Source organism: Primulina tabacum, chromosome 9 (assembly GCF_025594145.1).
Source record: "Primulina tabacum isolate GXHZ01 chromosome 9, ASM2559414v2, whole genome shotgun sequence".
In the NCBI taxonomy this organism is placed as follows: Eukaryota; Viridiplantae; Streptophyta; class Magnoliopsida; order Lamiales; family Gesneriaceae; genus Primulina; species Primulina tabacum.
Genome location: NC_134558.1, coordinates 30175215 through 30195755, shown reverse-complemented (window position 1 = coordinate 30195755; position 20541 = coordinate 30175215). Strand labels below are relative to the sequence as shown.

The 20541-nt window shown below is 32.7% G+C and overlaps 1 protein-coding gene across 1 annotated transcript; it reads right to left on the bottom strand.

Moving 5' to 3' along the window:
* Window positions 1-7315: 7315 nt before the first annotated feature.
* LOC142555153 (transcription initiation factor IIA large subunit-like) lies at window positions 7316-17220 on the bottom strand. Its single transcript, XM_075665861.1, has 11 exons — window positions 17028-17220; window positions 16619-16795; window positions 16308-16529; window positions 16014-16065; window positions 15792-15850; window positions 12757-12873; window positions 10005-10100; window positions 8156-8219; window positions 7915-8072; window positions 7729-7812; window positions 7316-7604 (listed from the first exon to the last, which is right to left on the bottom strand). The coding sequence occupies exons 1-11, from the start codon at window positions 17148-17150 to the stop codon at window positions 7581-7583; spliced, it is 1176 nt and encodes a 391-aa protein (XP_075521976.1). The 5' UTR covers window positions 17151-17220; the 3' UTR covers window positions 7316-7580.
* Window positions 17221-20541: the final 3321 nt, after the last annotated feature.

Sequence of the window (20541 nt, the reverse complement as noted above, 5' to 3'; positions counted from 1 at the left end):
GTAAGTTGTTCGGCGGCTTCAAATTAATGAAGAAACACTCGATGTATAGATGCTCTTGATTCTAACATTCAAAACTTTGCAAAGTTCAAATTTTTGCTTTATCTGATGCAGAAAAAATATTTGTTTAAGTCCTTTCTTGATTCATCATATGTTGGATTAAATTATCGGTGGCGCCTTGCCAAACGGCTCTGAAAAGTTGATACTTATGAGAGAGAAGACAACAACAATTCTATGTCCTATTAGGAGACATTCTGGTATCTTAATAGCCTTGTTTCTTGTGTATAATTGGTCAAAAAGTTCTTCTGATATAACCGAGCTAGTAGGTAGGATTGCCTTGAATTTTGTGAAGTCCAACTCAAAGACCAAAAGCATTAGATTTTCAAAGTCAGATTGGGCTTAAAAAAATCCGGTTTGATACAGAGATAGTCCAGTTTGACTTATACCGGCTGGACATATCATTTGGTTGAGCACTTATATGGTCCAGTATTGAGTATTCTTGTTGTACAAGGCAGTGTGGTTAGACTTATCAAACTTGGATCTGGTACATGTAAATACATGGAAAGACGGTTGGATTCTGTAACAGTTAGATATTGTTTTTATCTCCAAAATCAAGGAATTGCAATCCAACATATCATATTTCCAGTATACTTGATTTTTTTACTTTGATTTGTCTGATACAATTTTACAGTGTTGTAGTTTTCAATGTTTTTCGCTCCTATTTCCTAATAACCACATCTAATTCGATCTCCTTCAGTTGTATACGTAATTAAAAATATTGAAATCTTTTGATTACCCTTTCCACGTGATGGTGTGCGGGTCTGGTTTTCCCAGACCCTTTTCTTCCCAACACTTTCTTAGCAAACAAGGAAATGTGGTCGTTATTCCCTGGTTCAACACACTCTACACTCTGTAAGCATTTTTCATCTTACTACTTCAATTAAACCAAAATTCCACAAAATTAAGGTGAGAATTAGAACTTAAAAATAGAATGTGAACTTTTGTTTATTTTTTAAAATTGTGTTTCATTAATATAGATTAATGTTTATAGCACACTGAAAATAATTTAGCGCATGTCTTTCATTGAATATTGTTGAACCGAGTGATTGCATCTTTACCAAAAGCTACAAATTGTGGTAATTTTCCAACTCAAATCTTTTAAGCTGTAGAGCGGCTCAAGCGTCACGCTTTGATCTATCTACTCAGCAGGGTTATTGCATCCCGAACAATCTCTCTCAATGGAAATTAAACTTGTGACACTGCCTCTGATATCAATTATAGGACCTAGTGTTTTCCACATTAATAAAAGATATAGCTTGTGGCAACGGTGCAACTCAAATATTTTAAATTATAAAGTAGCTTCGGCTCCACATTTTGATTGTTTTACCCAGCAAAGACGATTATTTAACCCTAACAAATACATACATGAAACAAACCTTTGAACCAATGAATTAGTAATCTCTTGTGTTTACTGAAAGCAGGTTAAAATTGTTATCAGTCCACAATATATGTAGCGCTCTTACCTAAGCTAGTACTACTGATTAAATTTAAGCATGAATAATAAAAAATTAATTAAACATAATCTTACAATCAAGTAAACAAAGGAAGTACCAGAAATGTTATTTATTACAACCCAATCGAAATGACATAATACAAAGTGCCCAACATAACATTCTAAGCCAACAGTACATAAAACTGATACTCTCTTCCTTGACGAAAACTGGGTCTGATCTCGCCTAGGCCTTGCCTTATCCGCCTGGCTCGTCCAATCTGAGACCAAAGGTGGAGAGAAGGGGTGGCAGGATTGAGTTGTAGCACAGACCTGCTTTGGCCCAGGATAGGTAAGTTTTTCATAAAAATATTTTTTTTCTCTATTTTCATAGCCCAAATAAATTTTATCCTAGGCATTGGTTGAAACACAATTTTAAATGAGTGGAAACTTGCAATGAAAATCGATGTAGATTCTACTATTGCGAATATTATGCTATAAAACATCATCGGGCTTCACTTAAATAGGTGAAATTGAATTATTACATTTTATATATTCAATGCATTTTATTTGTTCAAAAAATTTAGCCATCCCTTAAATAAATTTATGGCTCTGTCTTCGCCTGGGACATGCTCTGTGGGAATGCAATGCCTAAGATAAAAGCAAAGGTGCGAGGACCATCGCTCAATACGTAATGCATGAGTGCACAAACCTATATACAATGCATGAATATGAAGTGGTGATCATGGATCAATATTTAAATTTCATGCTCAGTTTAAAGCTCTTCAACGTGTTGTATCTAATCTTTCATAAATACGGGGTAGCTCTCACACACTCGTCATGATCTTGGCCCTGAAATATCCTAGTTCACTGTAGCATTATGTGTCATAGCATCAATATGTGGCTTTTGGCACCTGATCAACCAAGGAAATCATGCATTATACAATGGAAAGTATATTGCAACATAAACACATGTATACTCACTCAGCTGACCATCTCAGTCAGTGCTTACATACCTCTAAAACTGGTCTGGTGGTGTTTACGTTCCAATCCTGACATCATAACCAAAAGAAATGTATTACTTCCTACATGTTCTTAGCTGCTTATTCCTTATCCACAAACTATGACTAAGGCTTTCGGGTCATACCTTCGTCTGTCAATAGCCTTCCGGGATGATAGCTTTGTAGCACGATCCTTAAGTTGTTGCCCACTCCATGAACACTCCACAACTTTCCTCGTATATAGAATTCTATCAGAAAAGCTCAAAAAATCCTAAATTCGAGAGGAAGCTTTACAAGTTATGGAAAGAATCTGAAATTCTAATGGCCTATTTATAGACTGAGTTCGGAAGTTCTGAACGTATGTGCCACTTGCCAACAAAGATGTTTTCTCCCCTAGATGAAGTTGTCTCCGGAAGCTCTGATATTGGGTTCGGAAGTTCCGAATTGTTGCGTGTTGATGTTCATTGGACGTGTTGATGTTGTGCTAGTTGGATTGTTTCAGAAGTTCCAGATTGTCCTTCTAAAGTTCCTAGCTATTTGGTAGATCTGAACTCGTCTTCAGTGGTTCAGAACTGTCTGCTGTTTAATTGCTCAAGTTTTCTCAGTAATTAACATCACAATCATGTTTAAACAATACTTTATTATAACTAAAATGTGTTATTACATCCCCTGATAAAAAGATTTTGTCCTCAAAACCACAACTGGGGACATTGAAACAATTTAAATAAAGTACATCACATGATATAATTTAAAACAAGTAGCGATAATCAGAGCGTATAAGACTTTCAAGTTCCCAAGTGTCTTCTTCTGTTTCTTGTCATTGTCATTGTACTAACACAAGTGGAATGAATTTGTTCCTGAATGTCTTTTCTTCACAATCCAAAATCATGAGCAGTTGCTCCACATATAATAGATTTTCTTGGAGTTGAAATTTTGTTGGATCCAAAATATGTGATGGATTTGCCACATATCTACTCAGTAACAATATGTGGAAAAACATTGTGAATGCTAGATAGATAAAGCTGTAATGCCATACTATAAGCCTAATGTCCATCACTTTCCAAAATCTCAGATGACCGATATTTCTTGGCATGAAGAGCAATTTAACTCGATGGCAAAGGCATAAGGCTCAACTTATGCTTGCCCCTTTTTTTATATACTCCAACTTTCACTCAAAAGAATTGAATATCAACCGATACACATCCCTCGAAAATTTGCAAATCTGCTAGTGCTAACTACTCGCGTCATATCCTAATTTCAAAACACCGTCAACGAAGGTAGTTCACATACTTGTTCATTCTTTTGTATAAATTTATCGGCAAAAAAAAAGTGGTATTTAAATAAAAGAACAATGTATCTGCGTTATCAGTTAAGACACTACTCTTTTGGAATTTTAGGTTTAGTTATAGCTATTGAAACACTTGCGGATTTCTTGTTACGGAGCATGCAGAAAAAAATCTAGGAAGAAAACTACAAACCAATTTAAGACTGATTTTCTTGACGATCACAAGTCCCAAAGAATCAGTTGCTACCTAGTTCCTATTAGATTTAGCTTCTCTTTTCCCCCTAACCAAATACATTTATACACCCAGATTACATCTAGTCTCATGCTTTTAGAAGAACATGTAGTTTGGTAGGAGAAAAATCATGCAAGGAATAGTCTAGCTTCCTTGCTTTACATATGTAGTAAAAAACAAAGTGTTTTACAGAAGAAACTATGAATGTTTTCTGTTTACAATGATTCAACCAAGGCCCATCCTTATGTCAAGTATGATTAATTTAAATATTACCCACAAAAATGTTCTTTACATTACAATTTCTCCAATTCATATTTAAGTTCAAGATACTCCTTGGACTTGTCCCAAGATTGGATGTGTTAGACTCCATCAGGAAACGGGTAGGCATAAATGAAATCTAATTACATCTTCATCTGTGAATTCTCATAGTTCTTGTCAAGAATTATGTCAGAAGCACAAAATTTTTTTCTTCTGACAACGTTATTCTACGGATGCTATTACAAGAATTCTGTTTTCATCGCGTGTGTACTCAAGTTCTAGTAAGCTACATAATTCACATTCTACTGATCCATATATACTCAACAGAAGTCATGGAGTGTTGCATAGGTTGGTGAGCCTCTCTCACCTCATACGGGTAAAATTCATTTGTTAGGAGTAAATCACAGCAAACATTGTGAGTCCAAAAATGATTTCTATCAGGTTGATAAGGATTATGTGGTTTGAGTTCTTATAGTAGGTTGCATCAAGGAGCATACACCAAAATATTGACGAGTAAATAAAATCGTCACATAACAAATTTTCATGTCAGTTTTTCATGCGTTAGATGGTGCTCCACCTCAACTCTAACAAGCAGCTAAATGTTTGGATTCTTCACCTGATGACTATTTTTCAGTTGTGCTATCATGGTTTCATGTCTTAACAGCAGAAGACTGTTTGGCTGTTTAATCCTTTTTGCCAAAAAAAAAAAAAAAACAGTAGCAACTTAAACTGATCGAATTCCAATAGTGACTTCAAGCACTTCCTTATTCATTTTACTCGCCCTATTACTTAAAAATCCAGTATATATATACCCCATATTTTAAAATTTTCAATAATCTAACTCAAACTCAAAAACTAGGGAACCCCCAGCCAGAGACGATTCAGAAATTAAAATTGAGGTGGGCTTGAACTTAATATAATAAGTTAATTTATATATATAGGAAGAAATTAAGTTAAAAATAAGTTAATTTATATTATATATATATATATCAAATATAAGATATTAATCTGAAAATAGTTAGCAAAATGACTTTGATATTTTTTTAAAAAAAAAACCTATTGTTCCTAGCGTATTCGAAATAGGAGAGTTAATTTTCAAAAAAGAAGTTTAATCAATATCGTTTTTCAAAATTTATATATTATTTAAATTAATATGTAATCCGTGTAATATAAGACAAGTTTCACTTAGATTACATTTTAAAATTATTTTTAATATATTTTAAATGTATTTTCAAAATTAAATACTATTAAATCAAAGAATTGATAAAATAAATTTATTACTTTTATGAGTTATTTGCACCAAACCCCTTTTTGAAATATCGAAAATCTACATCTATTCAATGTAAAATTTAAATATGTATTCTAGATATTAACTTTCATGAATTATTTGTACCGTGATAATTTTTAAAAAAATTAGACTATGCTTAAATCTCTATATATATTTACCAAAAAAAAAATTAGAATTGATTCGAATCTCTATAACTCCTTGTAAAAAAAAATTTGAGCTGGGCTACAGCCTAGGACGGGCCAAGCATAGGTCCGTCACTGTCTCCAGCCTCAAAACAATATAATATCAGCAATTATCCACCCTATCAATCAATATATAATGTCTTTTTCTTAGAGCTGCAGATGAATTGTCTCCCAGATCATTTCTGTTAATTATGTCAAAGAATATTTTCGATCAAGTTCTATTTTTCTCATTCTTTACTAGTTCATTTTTTCGGGTCAAATTGCTAGGATTCCCATAGTTAATCTTCTCATACACTCTCTCCTTGCGTTTCTCTCCTTTCACTTGTTGGTTAGCAATCACCTTTCTGGAATTTAAATCTCGTGATGATTACGCTATATATGTATCTGAGTTTGAGCATGCTAGCACAAGGATTCCAGAACAATCGACGGAATCAGTTTAATTAGCCCCCTTCCAGCCCCTCTTTTGATTCTTAACCTTCAAAACATACTCCTAAATGTTTAATTCTCCACTTTAATCCCTTGGTTTGCATCTCTCCTTCAACAATTCTCAAAAACGTCAATAATTTCTTTTTGAAAACATTAGATTCATATGTATAAAACTTAAAACCATCATCCTTATGACCTTTTCACACAAAATCAAATACATGCAATATTATGGATTGAATGGTGCATAAAGAAATGTTTGAAAAAAAATGCATTTACGTTTAAAACGCTCGAAATACGAATATCGAAGCGGTGGAACGTCGGTGACAAGTCGAGGATGATTTCTACTCTTTTTTAAATAAAAAAACCCACCTTATAATACAAGGGAGTCGGGTGTTCGTTGTTGGAAGAAAGAAGGATGAAGAAAATCGAAGATCGAATGAGAAAAAAATTCAAAATCTCAAAAGCCAAGGAACTCAAGTTTCGGCCACTTCCTCGTTCAATTCATGTGAATTGTGTGTGTGTGTTTGTAGGTGTTTAAGAGTATCGTGTGTGTGTGTTTAGGGTTAGGACTTTTATATTATGTATATAAAAAAGGATTTCTAATTACTTAATGAAGGTGCTTGGTTAACCCTAATTTTTAATTAATAAATCATGCGTGTTAAGATCAATAAAAATCATTAAGTCTCAAATTAAAAAATTTAAAAATATTTATTTCTTAAAAAATCTCTTATAAAATACATAATTTCTTTTCTCTCACTAATTAATTTAAATTTGATCTTAAAAATGTGAAAATTCTTAAATTATTTAAATTAAATATTTTTTTACTAAAAATAAAAATAAAACTTTTAAATTTTTGACACCTTAATCGTCTCCGACTCTCCATACCCGGTCAACCACCGATATTCGTCTGAAAATCTTTAAATTATGCAATCGAACAAAATTACACAATTCAACATTTAGTCACATAAAGCATTTAGTCACATAAAATATATCATTCATGCATCCAAAATCATTTAATTAAAATATTTTAACAATTTAATAACTTTCATGCATGCGATCTACGTGGACTGATTTTCAGACGTTACAAATTACAATAATATCTTTAAAGAAAAACCAATTAAGAAACTATAGTGACACATCAAAAGAAAAGATTATAATGGAGGAAGATAAGGTGAATGAATATCACTGACAAAATGTCGAACCAGATCAAGGTTTTCACTGACACAGTATATGAAGTGTTAGACCAGATCAAGGTTTTTACACTTTTAAAATCATACACTGGAGCACATGAAGAAACTCATTTAAATGCCATCAAGTTTTCAATCCATGAGAGGAAAAAGACGATTGAAGAAGATCGTAAATAACTCAAATTTTCTTCTGAGCAGTCTGGCCATTAAGCAACTTGAGCCTACACCATCAAAATCAGAAGTCGAATTCTCCTGTTGCCTGAATAAGAAACAACACATTTGAAAAAATTTATTCTCCATTCCAATACTAGAGAGAATCTAATACGTGCATAGATGATAAATAAAAGTCGAAATTTAAATGAGAAAGGGGAACAAAAAAACACCTTGTTGAACAAAATGTCTTTGTTATTTATGTGCATGATACCATCCTTCAACATGCATTTCCACCTGCTCTTGGTTCTTGTCACCTATATAGGAACCAATATTAATTTTAGAATGATTCTATCGGTGGGATATCTCAACGATTTAGATCTGTATATTTGTAGGAAAAGTACTATTCAAATTGGTACCTTGTCAAATTGAGCCAGAACCAAATGCATCGTGTTCAGGTCTTCCCCTTGGCCAACATCATCATCCAACTCGTCGTCGTCGTCTTCATTCAGTGGTTCATCATCATCATCATCCCCAGTATCATTTTGAACAGGAGCAGGAGTTGCAGCTAGCATATCTAAAAATGCAGATAGTTGGAAAATTGAAATTGAAGCACAGATACTTTAATTTGGGCCAAGCTGTTAAACTATAATGGTGTACCGTTTGGTGCAGGGGTGTTCACTATATTGTAGTCTTCATTGACAACTCCTTGATAATTATAGATCTACAAGTCAGAATTAAGCAAACAAGTTACTAGTGAAAAAGTGGCTGTCGGCGAACGATACACACACAAGATAAATGTTACAGTGGTTCAAGACAAAAAAGAAGATTATTTTCTTCAATGAATGTAAAGTAATGATTTCCTACCACTGCATTACAACACAAATATAAACTCGTCCTTCTAAAAACTGGTACAAACTGTTGATTAAAAAACGCTATCGCCTATTCAAACAAGGGAAAAAATTTCAATTTAAAGTGTGCGGTGATTACTAAAAAGTACCACAATAGAGTAAAACAAAAACCACCATGTTCTGATGGCTAATCAGTCAAAACAGATTTACTTCCCATGATACAATGCATTCAATCTGCAACACTAAGGAGATGCACACACAGGTTTAATAGCTCCACAAGAATGGACATTAAATAAAGATTTCTGAAAACAACAGTATATAAATTTCTGAAAAAACCAAAATCAAGGCAATAGGGCACAACCGGGGTAACCATGGCGTAAACTATATCATCAAATCAACCAAAGTTCAAACAAACTATTACCAACTGACACTTATTTTCTAAGGTCGTTTGAGTAAAGTTCAAATTGATCTCACTTTTTCAAAGATAAATAGAGAATTAGATAATTAAAAAATATATATATGTCTCAGCAAATGTCTAGACATCTGTTGCACATCAAAATATGCTTGCCACCAAATTGCTTTCGTGCATGATTTACGGGATAAAAGAATGCAAATCAGCTCAAGCTAACTGTTCAACGTAGATGGTTTATCTTAATAGTAAAATTATTCAATTGTTTGCACCATCAGGCTAAATATTGAAGTTCCCTGAACCTGTCTAAAAGATGTGAGGGGTAACAGGAATAAGGATTACAAGATATTTTATTTCATTAGCCACAATAGCTATTGAATATAATTGCCTTAAAACAGTGATGCATAAAATTAATTCACAGAAAGCACACTTTATTTTATTTTATAACTTAAAATTAATAATCCATACTTTCCATGACCGAAAGTCATATAAAGATTTAAACCCTTGAAGAGACAAGACATGTACTTATATCATAAGGTGGAATTATTGATTAAAAAAAACCTTTAATGATCAGTCTCCTTTATTAAATTCAATAAAGAAAGCATGTTAGCTTGTCTGCATCTCCTCCATCCTGGAGACAATCTATTAGGTTTTTATCAATCATCAATATTTTATGAAATATAAAAGCAAAAACACATATAGAGATAAAAGTGAGTTTATAATGTTACCATCCTAGATGGATGCCTAACCTCCAAGGCAACAACTTTGAGCCCCCACTCACCAACCTCGGACCTCCGATCCAAAGATTCAATTACACATCTTTCCAGTATCAGAATGTAATATAGTGATGGTTTAAAGATCTGGAATACTAATTTGCCTACTATGTGCCGAAAATATATCCCAAAATCATTAGGGTGAGCTAATGAAGAATTGAACTTATCACAGTCAGTATCAGGGTTCACAGTCAGTATCAGTAAAAATAAAAATATGAAAATAAATTGATAGATATGCCCGCATCATATGGCTCAACAAGAAGGAATACAAGGAAATGTATTTGCAATCCAAATCAAGGTAAAATTTCAGCACATTGCCATAACACAACATAAACTTCATCTAGAGCGCGTAAACTAGATGTCAACAAGGGCACGAGATAGATCATACATAGTTACAGATTAATTGCTTCATAGTGATGATGTGGTGAGCTGATAACAATGCAAATTACTATTGCTGATGCTGATATTAAACTCACATTGGGCGTAGAAAGCACATCATCGTATGGATCAGGTATGGGGCCATCTAACTGTGGAATCCTAGATAGCGTTTGTTGAACACTCACTTGAACCACCTGTCAAATGGCCATGATATTTAATTTCTGGAAAACCAAATCCAACACCCAATTTCAGTCAATATACCCCTAATTTGTAGGAATGAGAGTCCAATCAGATTTTTAGTTCTTTCTTCTTGATCATAATCCATTTTTTTCAGTATGTTTCCTGCTTTATTTATTGGATGTCCTATGAACTGTGGTAGTTTATATTCAAAAAAACGAAGAAATATATCACTTAAATCCTTTCCCAACATTAATGAACCTGCAGTAGGGTAGATCAGATATCTAGACAGTTGAAATATATTTAACAGCTGTTTGGGTTAGAAAATCAGACGCAGGTTTCAGAATTCACAATCACCAATAACCATCATCCACTGTGATCATGACTTGAATAAGATCACCATATGCACTTTTATGAACTACAATTAGACAATCATCATAAAAGACAACAGCTGGTTGAAGAGGCTAGTACAGTCTACTTTCAATGCCAATCAGCCCAGCAGCCAATTGAAATGCCACTGAATCAGTAAATTTAACAGTTTTCCTCACAACTCACAACGAGAGTTCAGATGACAATTCCACTAAATAGCACTACCAATGGCATTAAAAAATAGGGAATGTGGTTCTCGGGGAAGATGTGAACCTTAGGCCAGGCATAAAACAACATCACAATGTGCCCCTTTCTTCCTGTCATAATTGTATCAATAGAACCATGAAAGGATAGAAATATGTACACCTTATCCTTATCACAAAAACAAACAAAAAAGGATAAAAAGAAGTTAATAACAAATGACTGATAGTCAATCTTTCACATCTGCCCCCATTTTTGTGAATATCATTTATAGTTTCCTACTCTATAATTTTATTATCTTTGTTCAGAGAAAATATATCACACTATCAGATAACAACACAAGTATTATCTGGAGATCAAGCACAGACAATGCGACAGATTAAATTTCACCTAATCAATCCAAAGGCACATTTATTTTCTCCAGAATGGGAAGATGAAGTACTCTAACAAAAAATAACCACTCTAAGAGTCATCATCTCAAAGAGAAGGTCCCTTAATTTCAAGGATCGCACTTTACTGCTATTGAAGTGCTGGAAGTCGGTCGACATAAATACTGAAAGGAGATGCAATACCAGAAGCTAATTTTACATGCCTACATTTATCACAAGAACTAAACAAAAAATACGAATGAAGAGTTGAAAATTGTCTGAAGGATGCACATCAAGCCAATCGTGTGCATAAATTTGTTTTGGCAATTAATAGTTTTGTTCCATTTTTCTCAAAACTGAGTCGTGGAAAGTTATGCATACTTGGTCTTGTTTTCATCAATAAAATATGTTTTCTATACATTAAATGTACTGTACCGTACGAATATATTGGATTATTTAGTTTTTAATGATACACGAATATTTTAAAATTTTATAATATATTATATTTAGTTGGAATATACTCCCGGCATAAAAAAAAATAGACTTCATATATTTTTTTCTTGCCCCAAATATATTGCCAAGAATCTATATTTAGTTGTATTTATTTCTTTTACTAATATACCACTATTTAATACATTAGCTACTTCCAACAATTTTTATTATTACCATAAAGCACTCATTAAATAAGAATAAAATAGGAAATTTGTTTGTATAATTGCCTTTTCAGTGATATCCTTAATATATGTGAAAAACAAACAAGACTATATATTTGGGACGGAGTCGTAATACATTACTAGAGCTATTATTCAGATAGATAAAAGGTTGAATTTAAAAAATATATGTATAGGAGAATTTGAAATAGGGTGAAAGTGAACCGCTGGAAATTTTGGATAATTGTTTGTTTTACTTCATGGAAAAGGAAATTTTTTCTTGAAACTAAAACAAGCACAACCTTTGAATATTTATTTATAGGGATAACATTAAAGGATAACCTTTCAAGCTAAACACTGATTAGTGATTACTAGGAAACCAACTAAATATTGAGGAGAAGAGAGATTTGGTATCTCAAAAGAAAAGAAGGATTCACAAGAAGGAACTGCACGACACAATCACCTGAACCAAAACATAGGTAGGTGTTAACAAAAGATTAGTTGAAATTTTGGTTTCCAACAAACAAACTGTAACAATTGTCTAATACCAAAATCAATAGTATAATACCAAAACATTTTTTAGTTTCAATGCATGATAAGAATATCATAATTATTTTTAAGATTCAGTGAAAATAATAATAATGCACATAACTAGCAAAATAATGTTATATTAGTAATTGATTAATTCATTGATTTCAAATAATAATTAAATAAGATAAGTTAACACATTCAATCGTTAATTCTATCACATATATATCTAAGATATAAGCTAACAAAACTATCAAACCAAGTTTGCTGAAATATTTTGGTAGCTGACTCAACCACGCTATTCCACGCTATTTGGTTAGATACAATGGAAGGCAGAAATCAACGTTTTGTTCATGCTATGGAATGAAGACCGTCTTAATGTGCATTTATGATGTGCCACTAGGATTGCAGAACGGAAGATCTTAGTAAGCAACATGAGTTCATCAGGGACCTTGGAATTGTGTTAGATATAGCCTGGCAATAGTTTTTTTTTTTTAGAACTTTGATGGTCAAAGGTAATTTATACCAATGGTTAATGCGATAAGAAAAGGATCTACCTTTTGCGCATCTGATAGAAGGTCAGCAGCTCCATCTTGCTGTGGGATGTATCCACCTGCATGATATTGTGGAGGGAAGTCCCCTCGCTTCCGTTTTCCAGAAGATACAAGGAAATCCTGCATTTATTTCTCCAGGATTATATCTGATACTTGGCAAAATTCAGTAAACATTTCAGACAAGGAAATTATTATACAGGAGAAATAGAGTAAATAAGATCTACAATTCCCATAATCTACATTTCATGCTATAGATGGGTTCTTCAGCATTCAACTTTCAGATGAAGGAAAAAGCAAATGAGAAAAGAATATGCATCCAAAAGTTCAGTATAGAAATCAGGTCAACATATTGCAACATCACAACATCCAAAAAATCTTTAAACATTCTTAAATCTACCGAATTTCTAATAAACATCACATTTCTCTTCTAAGCAAATAAAAAAGAAGTTCCATTAGATATGCGGAAATGAGGGACTTTCATCCTCATTCCCTTTAAATTTAATCTGACATAAACGTTCATGGGCAGGGGCAGATCTTACCCAGTTGAATTTTGTTTTCTAACTGGATTTATTCAAAATATGTCATCTTAGAGCTTGATTACATCATAATTATTTCTATACTGGTACAGACAACCTTCTTAAGTGCCAAAACAACTTTATACCGCCATAGTAATACATGATTTGTTGATTTGCAACAACTACAAGAAAATAATCAGTGCAGAGTTCAATATCAAATTATCCAAGCCAGTTTACAAGGCAAGTTTTATAAGTCTATAACTTTTAAATTGAAGATTCAGCGCATCACTGCCAGTTTACAAGGCAAGTTTTATAAGTTTCTAACTTTTAAATTCAAGATTCAGCATATATATGCCAGCTTACAAGGCAAGTTGTATAAGTCTCTCACTTTTAGATTGGAGATTCAACTTAGAGTGAAAGAGCAGCATTGTTCGAAGTGTAATGAAAGGAAAACCAAGAGAGAAAATGGCATCATCTTTTGGCATTCAAAGCTTAACAAGTATAGATAACATAGTTGATATAAAGGCCAAGGTTTTTTTCCTGAGAAGACTGAATAAAGAAACAAAAATAAGGCAGTTCATGTTATTTCCTGAAGATGGTTTAAAAAGATCTGTAAATGCTGTCCTGTAACCCAAACTTAATTTGAATGACGTCTAACATGAAACGAACCCTGATAAATAAGAAAAGCATAGACATTAAGTTCTAAATGATAGCTGAGGATATATTCTTGTTTTTCACATCTGGAAAATAAACTTTAAGAATTTTACCATCTGGACAATAAACCCTAAGATTTAGAGCATAATTTGATTTATGATTGGTAGATGCTTCTTATAGATTATTTCTAAGGCAACAACACCATCAAGAAGATTTCAGATGCCTAGACATTTAAACATAAAAGATTAACTCAGTGTGTTTGGATGTTTAAAAAATAAAATTTGAAATTGGAATTGGAATTGGAATTGGATTTTGAATCCATGGGATTGGATTCCCATTATGGTGATCGGCAAGAATTTAAAATGTAAATTTGGAATTTGATTTAACAATTAAAAATAATATTATTTATATTAAAATAAGTGTAATTCTTATTTTTAAATTCTTTTTTATTAATAATATTTGTATAAATCCTCATTTATTTTTTTTATCAAGAATAAAAAATTATTTTTTAACATATTAAAGTTTTTTTATTAAATAGTTTTTTAAGAAATGAAAAATATAAAGTTTATCAATATGAACTAAAAATAAAGTTGCAAAATTTTGATAAGTCAGGTTTTTTTTTTTTGATAAATATTAATTAGGTTTTTAGTATTAAAAATGAAGTTTTTTTAAAAGAAATAAATAATTTACAGAATTTCTTAAATATAAAATATTTTTTATTTGATTTTCTCAAATATATATATATATATATATATATATATAATCATGTGAATTGATAATATAGATTTTGGATGGACGGTAACTTGTTAAATTTTCGAAGAAGACTTAAAATTTATGAGTAAGATATATAAATTTAGTAATAAAAATAATTTTATTTTGTTACAACACAAGTTTCATTAAATACTGTCACTTTTGTAAGGATTTCACTTAATTAAATGAAATCCCGAGAAATCCAATCAAATATCAATCTCATTTTGAAATCTCATCTGCCAAACACTAAAATGGTATTTGCAATTCCAAACTCACCAAATTACATCAAATTTCATGTACCAAACACATTGTTATTCATTACACAACATATGAGAGAACTCTTATTATATGTGTACAAGCAGAAAGATGTGCTCACACAGCTTAGAATACTAATACCAGTTATAACAAATTCATCTAAAAGACGCAAGCATGCCACATTCATATAGATGTATAATTTCTATTTGCATATCGAGCACAAAGTTTAGTTGTAGTCATGATCATGCCCAATGGTGTCATCAGCAAAGAAAACCGAAAAGCAAAATTTCCATGCTTGAGCATTCTCTTAACTTTGAAGATAGGTTTGATCAAGCACTCTTGCTGATTGCTGATTGACCTTTCTTAATTTTAAAGGAGTAACGACAGAAAAGAAATCTATTTTGAGTTTACATCTGGAGTGATTGCACAATTAAAATAAATTACTTAAACAAGATTAGATAAAGAAAAAAAGCATCTTAATGATCCTTCACATATAACAATTTTACAATTTATTTTTTGAGAGCCAAGGTTGCCTTGGTTAAATGAGAGTTTTAGGTTCTATGAAAATTAAGGTACAAAAAAGGAAAGCATTATTTATTAATCTCTCTTCCAAACCTTCAACACCTAACACACATGCGTCACGTGTGGACAAAAATTACAATATCATATAATTCTGTTCAAGAAAAGTGCAATCATAATTATGATCTATCGGTTTTGTAGAACCAAATTTTATCCATTAAATGAAAACCAAATTTCAAGTAGGAAAATACATTCAAATCAATTAAACAATTAACATGAACAAGTCTCCGATAATAACATTCTATAGCAAACAGTTAAAAGATCCTAACCACAAACAACAGTCACCTGAGTTGCTTGCTGACGAGAAGCTCCCCTGTCAACTTCTTCACGACCTTCCACATAAGCTACAAGGAAAATACCAGAACTAATGCATGAAGATGGAAGTATGGAACATTACTCACGAATTTTGTCGAGTAACACTATTAGTTAGAATATTCAACCATTTACATCGTTATCTGGTCATTATTACTTAATGGTTAGCTTCAAAGCTTTCGTCCTTACACTCACCAATATTCACATCAAGAGGAGGCCTTTGATTCAACCAAGAAGAAGGAGGTTGCTGCAGGGGTAAATAAAAGAAATTTTAGTTTTAATAACTACCCAAAGACATGGAGAAAATGCTCACCTCCTTATGTATTAAAGTGTGCTTCCATCTTACATATTTTTCACCAAATATATCCATGAAATTGGAAATGAGTGATCAGTGACCTATACTCAAGAAACAAATCTTCAAAATGGACAAAGAAAAATGATGTCCATGCGTGATGCGACAGCAAAGATTGCTCAGCAAAAGATGTTTACCATATATGGATTAGGTCTTCCAACTCCAGTTTTTATGTCAGGAACCCCGCCATTGTTATTAGCAGATGAAAACTCATTCGGGGTGATCGGGGTGCCACCAACAGAATCATCGAACAAAGAACCAACATCAGTTCCTGGAAGCGGAGTCCGAGCTACTCCATGCAACGGTGTTTGTGCCATTCCAGGCAAAGGAGTCTGCGCCATAGGAGTTTGCAGTGGAGTCTACAAATTCCCAAAAATGAAAGCTTTCAATGCTTGCTATTAAACAATCTAAAAAGTAAAAAACTTCCGAATAAATATAGAAGTCTGACCGGGGGAAAGAGTAGATCAGCAGTTGGAGTTTCATACTCCTCAGTGCCATCGTAAGGCACGTTGAGGTCATGCACAGGGTTAGGAGTGATAGGACCCCCTGCCGCTGTCTTTTGCCCTGATGAACGGTCAATGGGACCCATTATTGCCCCAGACTGCATCATTTTCAGCTCCCACAACTGTCAAAAATCCACCACAAAATTCACCAACCCATATATTCCAGCTACAGATCCAACAATCTCAAACGCCCAAAAACTAAAACAAAACGCCCATCCACCACGAAATTACCGCAAAGATTCCATTGTCTTACCAAGCAGAACCCGCCAATAAAACACAGCAAGCACGATTTCACACGGATGATTCAAGAAAATTGAAATAAAATCAATTCCAACAACAAAGATAACCACTTACGCCTTGGAGCTCAGCCAGAACACCCTCGCCAGGGCCTCCGTTGTCGATGAACTCATCGCGTACCTTGTTGATAACGTCTTCAATGACGTGGACATAAACGTTGCTTGTGGATGAACTCCCCATTTTCCCAGATTTTTCCCTAGAAATCAGAGAAAACAAGATTGATAGCCGAGCAGATTGAACGAACCAATGAGGGTTTAGGGTTTGCGGACGACAATTTAGGGGCGCAGAGAGGATTGAGAGAGAAGCCGCGGAACACAGATGTAAATAAAGCGTGGAATATAAATAGGTTTGCATCCATTTTTCAGAGTTTGTCCACGTGGCGTCATCCGATAGCCTTGATACTTTTTTTATTTATATATTTATGTAACTAAATAAATAATGGGCATTTAATTTTTAATGCCAAAACCTAATATAAAATTAGGGGCTTTTTAAATTCAATATTATTATTTTAAAATTATTTTAGATTTATTTTAATTATATGGATAAATCTAATCTAATAAAGAATATCCGAAATACGATAGATTTAAAATATCACAAAAACTCTAAGAATGAAATCGTCTCACGGCTCAATTCTGATCTCCAACCTGACATGTTTCATAAAAAAATTAGTACTTTTTCAAAACAAAAGTATTATTTTTATTTGTAACTATGGATCATGTGAACTCGTCTCATTAATATAAATATGTATAATTTGAAATCCATATTTTAAATCTATTTTCCAAAAAAATTAAACGATTCTATCCGGATAAAGTGAAAGTTAAAATGCTTATAAAGTTGTTGATTTGTGTTTATTTTCTTTGGTGACCTAATGGTATATACAAATTGTAATGTCCAATCTTCTCCTACAAACCAATAATCTTAGAATGCTCATATGAACTTGCTTAATGCCTTAAAGAATGTTTTAACATTCATTAGTATATGTGATATGAAATGAAGCATATGATTCAACTTGTTATATGCATAGTTGCATTAAAATATTAGTTTCCTGATCAAAGGAGATGGATGTGTTAATGGCTATTTAGTTAACTAATCATGATCACAAAGCAAAGCCAAGCTCATAGGAACCATAAATTCAAATTAGAACAAGTTCACACCCATTAATAGCATGCAATCATTCAAGTTTGAGTTCTAATATCAACAACTTTAGCAAGGTACTAGGTTTTTATGATTCGATTAAAGTATGTTTTAATATTATTAGATGATGTAACATTGATTGGCATAGTTAAAGATTCGTGAAAAATGTAATTGGAGTTGAAAATTTTGATGATTAATTCAATTCTTACAAGTAAGAAATCTGAGATAATTAGTCTGTTTACACGATCCTGTTGATGGTGTGATAGTTCTATAGTATTTATAAGTAAACATAAAATGAATATGATCAATTTATTGGCCACACTTGAATTTAATGTGGGTTCAACATGTTTGAGAATTGAGATGGCTATTTCCTGATGTGATTTTAATTTCTTAGTTATATTTCAATCAATACACTTGGTCTTGAGATCTGCTCTGCCTAATTCACTAAGTAGCTGAGGGACGTTCTTGTACCCCATGATTTTGTCTCATGTGAAAAGCGACTTGAGAAGATTGAGAAAAAAAACACAAAAAAATGTATTTTTGTTCTGTATCAGAAGAAAAAGAATGGAAAAAGTTACCTAAGAGAATCCAACGTTGTTCTTTTAATGTGAGAGTTATCTCTTCTGAATCAAAAACATAAATCATTATAGAAAAAATTGAAAAAACTGCCTAGAGGAGTCCAATGAAAAGGGGTTTGTTCTAGTGTAAGAGCTACCACTTTTAGATTAAAAAAAATGTGAATAGACTATGTGTGTGCTGGAAATCAAAATTCTTTTTGAAATTAGAAGTGTTGTTAGTAGATCTTGTCAACACCACAAATAATATCCTAAAAATTTTATCACATATGTGACATTTCTTTAATATATCATATTATAGACATAATTATGACATGAATGTTAATAGTTATGTGATTTTATCTTGGTCACTGAGTTATGAGATTTAAATTTGTGACATTTTAATGAAACTCTAATCTTCTTGATTTTGAATATTCTTCATTTCAGTGAATTAGTGGGTTGTGTCGATGATGAGTTAAATTTGTATGGTTTTCTTGAATTATACTCACGCTGGTTTAACTTTTGTTATCGTTTCGTGAAAGAGTAAAACTTGATTGATGATTGACAAGTTTTTCGGGAGGAAAAATGTTACCATTAAAAGCCATATAATTTAAATGACTAACATAAATGCAAAATTTTATTACTTCTAATTAACTTGTCTCTTTTATCGAATTCTTTATGCTCTCATTGTTCTTGTTCTATGCATGAATTCTTTTTCTGTCTATCGCAATTTTCATCTTTAATCAATATCTCACAGATGGCTGGAACCAAATGCGATCTTCAAGACATTCGAAGAAAAATAGTGGCAAGCGACGGTGTTCCACCTTTTGTGGCAACACCGCCTACAGAACCTCGTATTGTTGAATTTCTTCAAATAATTGTGGTCGTCGAGGACCAATCCCTGTTGAAACCAATGCCCTCTTATTGTCAAATTTCTTCAAATGGTTGTGGTCGTCGAGGACCCAATACATATTGAAACCATTGCCCCTAGGCAGCCAGGAAATGAAATAGATATGGAGAATTCGTCGGAATTTGAAGTGACGAACTGTTTTTTTCCTATTACTCCGCAGTCTAGAAGATCAAAGAGACAAGAAGGGTATGACCCTGATTTTTTCACATCTAATAAGTTCGGAGCATCCTCCTCCACTACCAATCTTCTCGATCCTGACTTCTCATCTGGAGATGATTATGATTATGAAGACTTTGAGTTGGTCGCAAGACCAAGACCTGTTGCTGATGAAAAGAATACGCTCTTCCATTGTGAATGAAAAAGAAATCGTGGTTTCTAAAGAACCGACTGATCATACCGAGGATGAAGAGTCATTCGATGCATTTCTTCTGCGTCTTAAAGAATAAGAAAAAAAATATCAAAAAACACAATCACAAATCGACTTATGTTTCTGGACAAAAATAATGGTGAAACAAATAACAAATATACTTTTGAGATTATGTCCTTGTTGAGACCAATATGTGCTTGACAGTGCTTGCAACTATACAAACCGCATGATAAATGAAACTCCTAACAAAAGTTCTTTACACTTAGAATGGAGAAGCCATAGACCACGCGGAAGTGATGGAGAAGCCCTAAACAAAACTGACGAACCCCCTTCCCAGGTTTGAACTTAGAATGAGGAAGCCCTAGCTATGTGCATTTGGAATTGAGAATTCTAGACTTAGAATTTTTATGTTCATCGATTAACAATACAAAAACAAAAAACATATTTTTTAACTCAGTTCTCCCTATTAGTTTTGTACTTATAAATTAGAAATGTTATTTTGCAACCTATGACTTTGTCAAATAAATATTTCAAAGTGAAATGTCTTTTAAATATGTAAGAGAAACCCATTTTTATTTTTTTTCAATGAAGTCTAAAACGGTTTTT

Coding starts and splice junctions, on each gene's coding strand:
- LOC142555153 (XM_075665861.1), bottom strand. CDS start 17,150: ATGGGGAGTTCATCCACAAGCAACGTTTATGTCCACGTCATTGAAGAC. Junction 16,066..16,307: donor GAAGACCTAATCCATATATG/GTAAACATCTTT, acceptor TTACCCCTGCAG/CAACCTCCTTCTTCTTGGTT. Junction 15,851..16,013: donor TCCTCTTGATGTGAATATTG/GTGAGTGTAAGG, acceptor TTTTCCTTGTAG/CTTATGTGGAAGGTCGTGAA.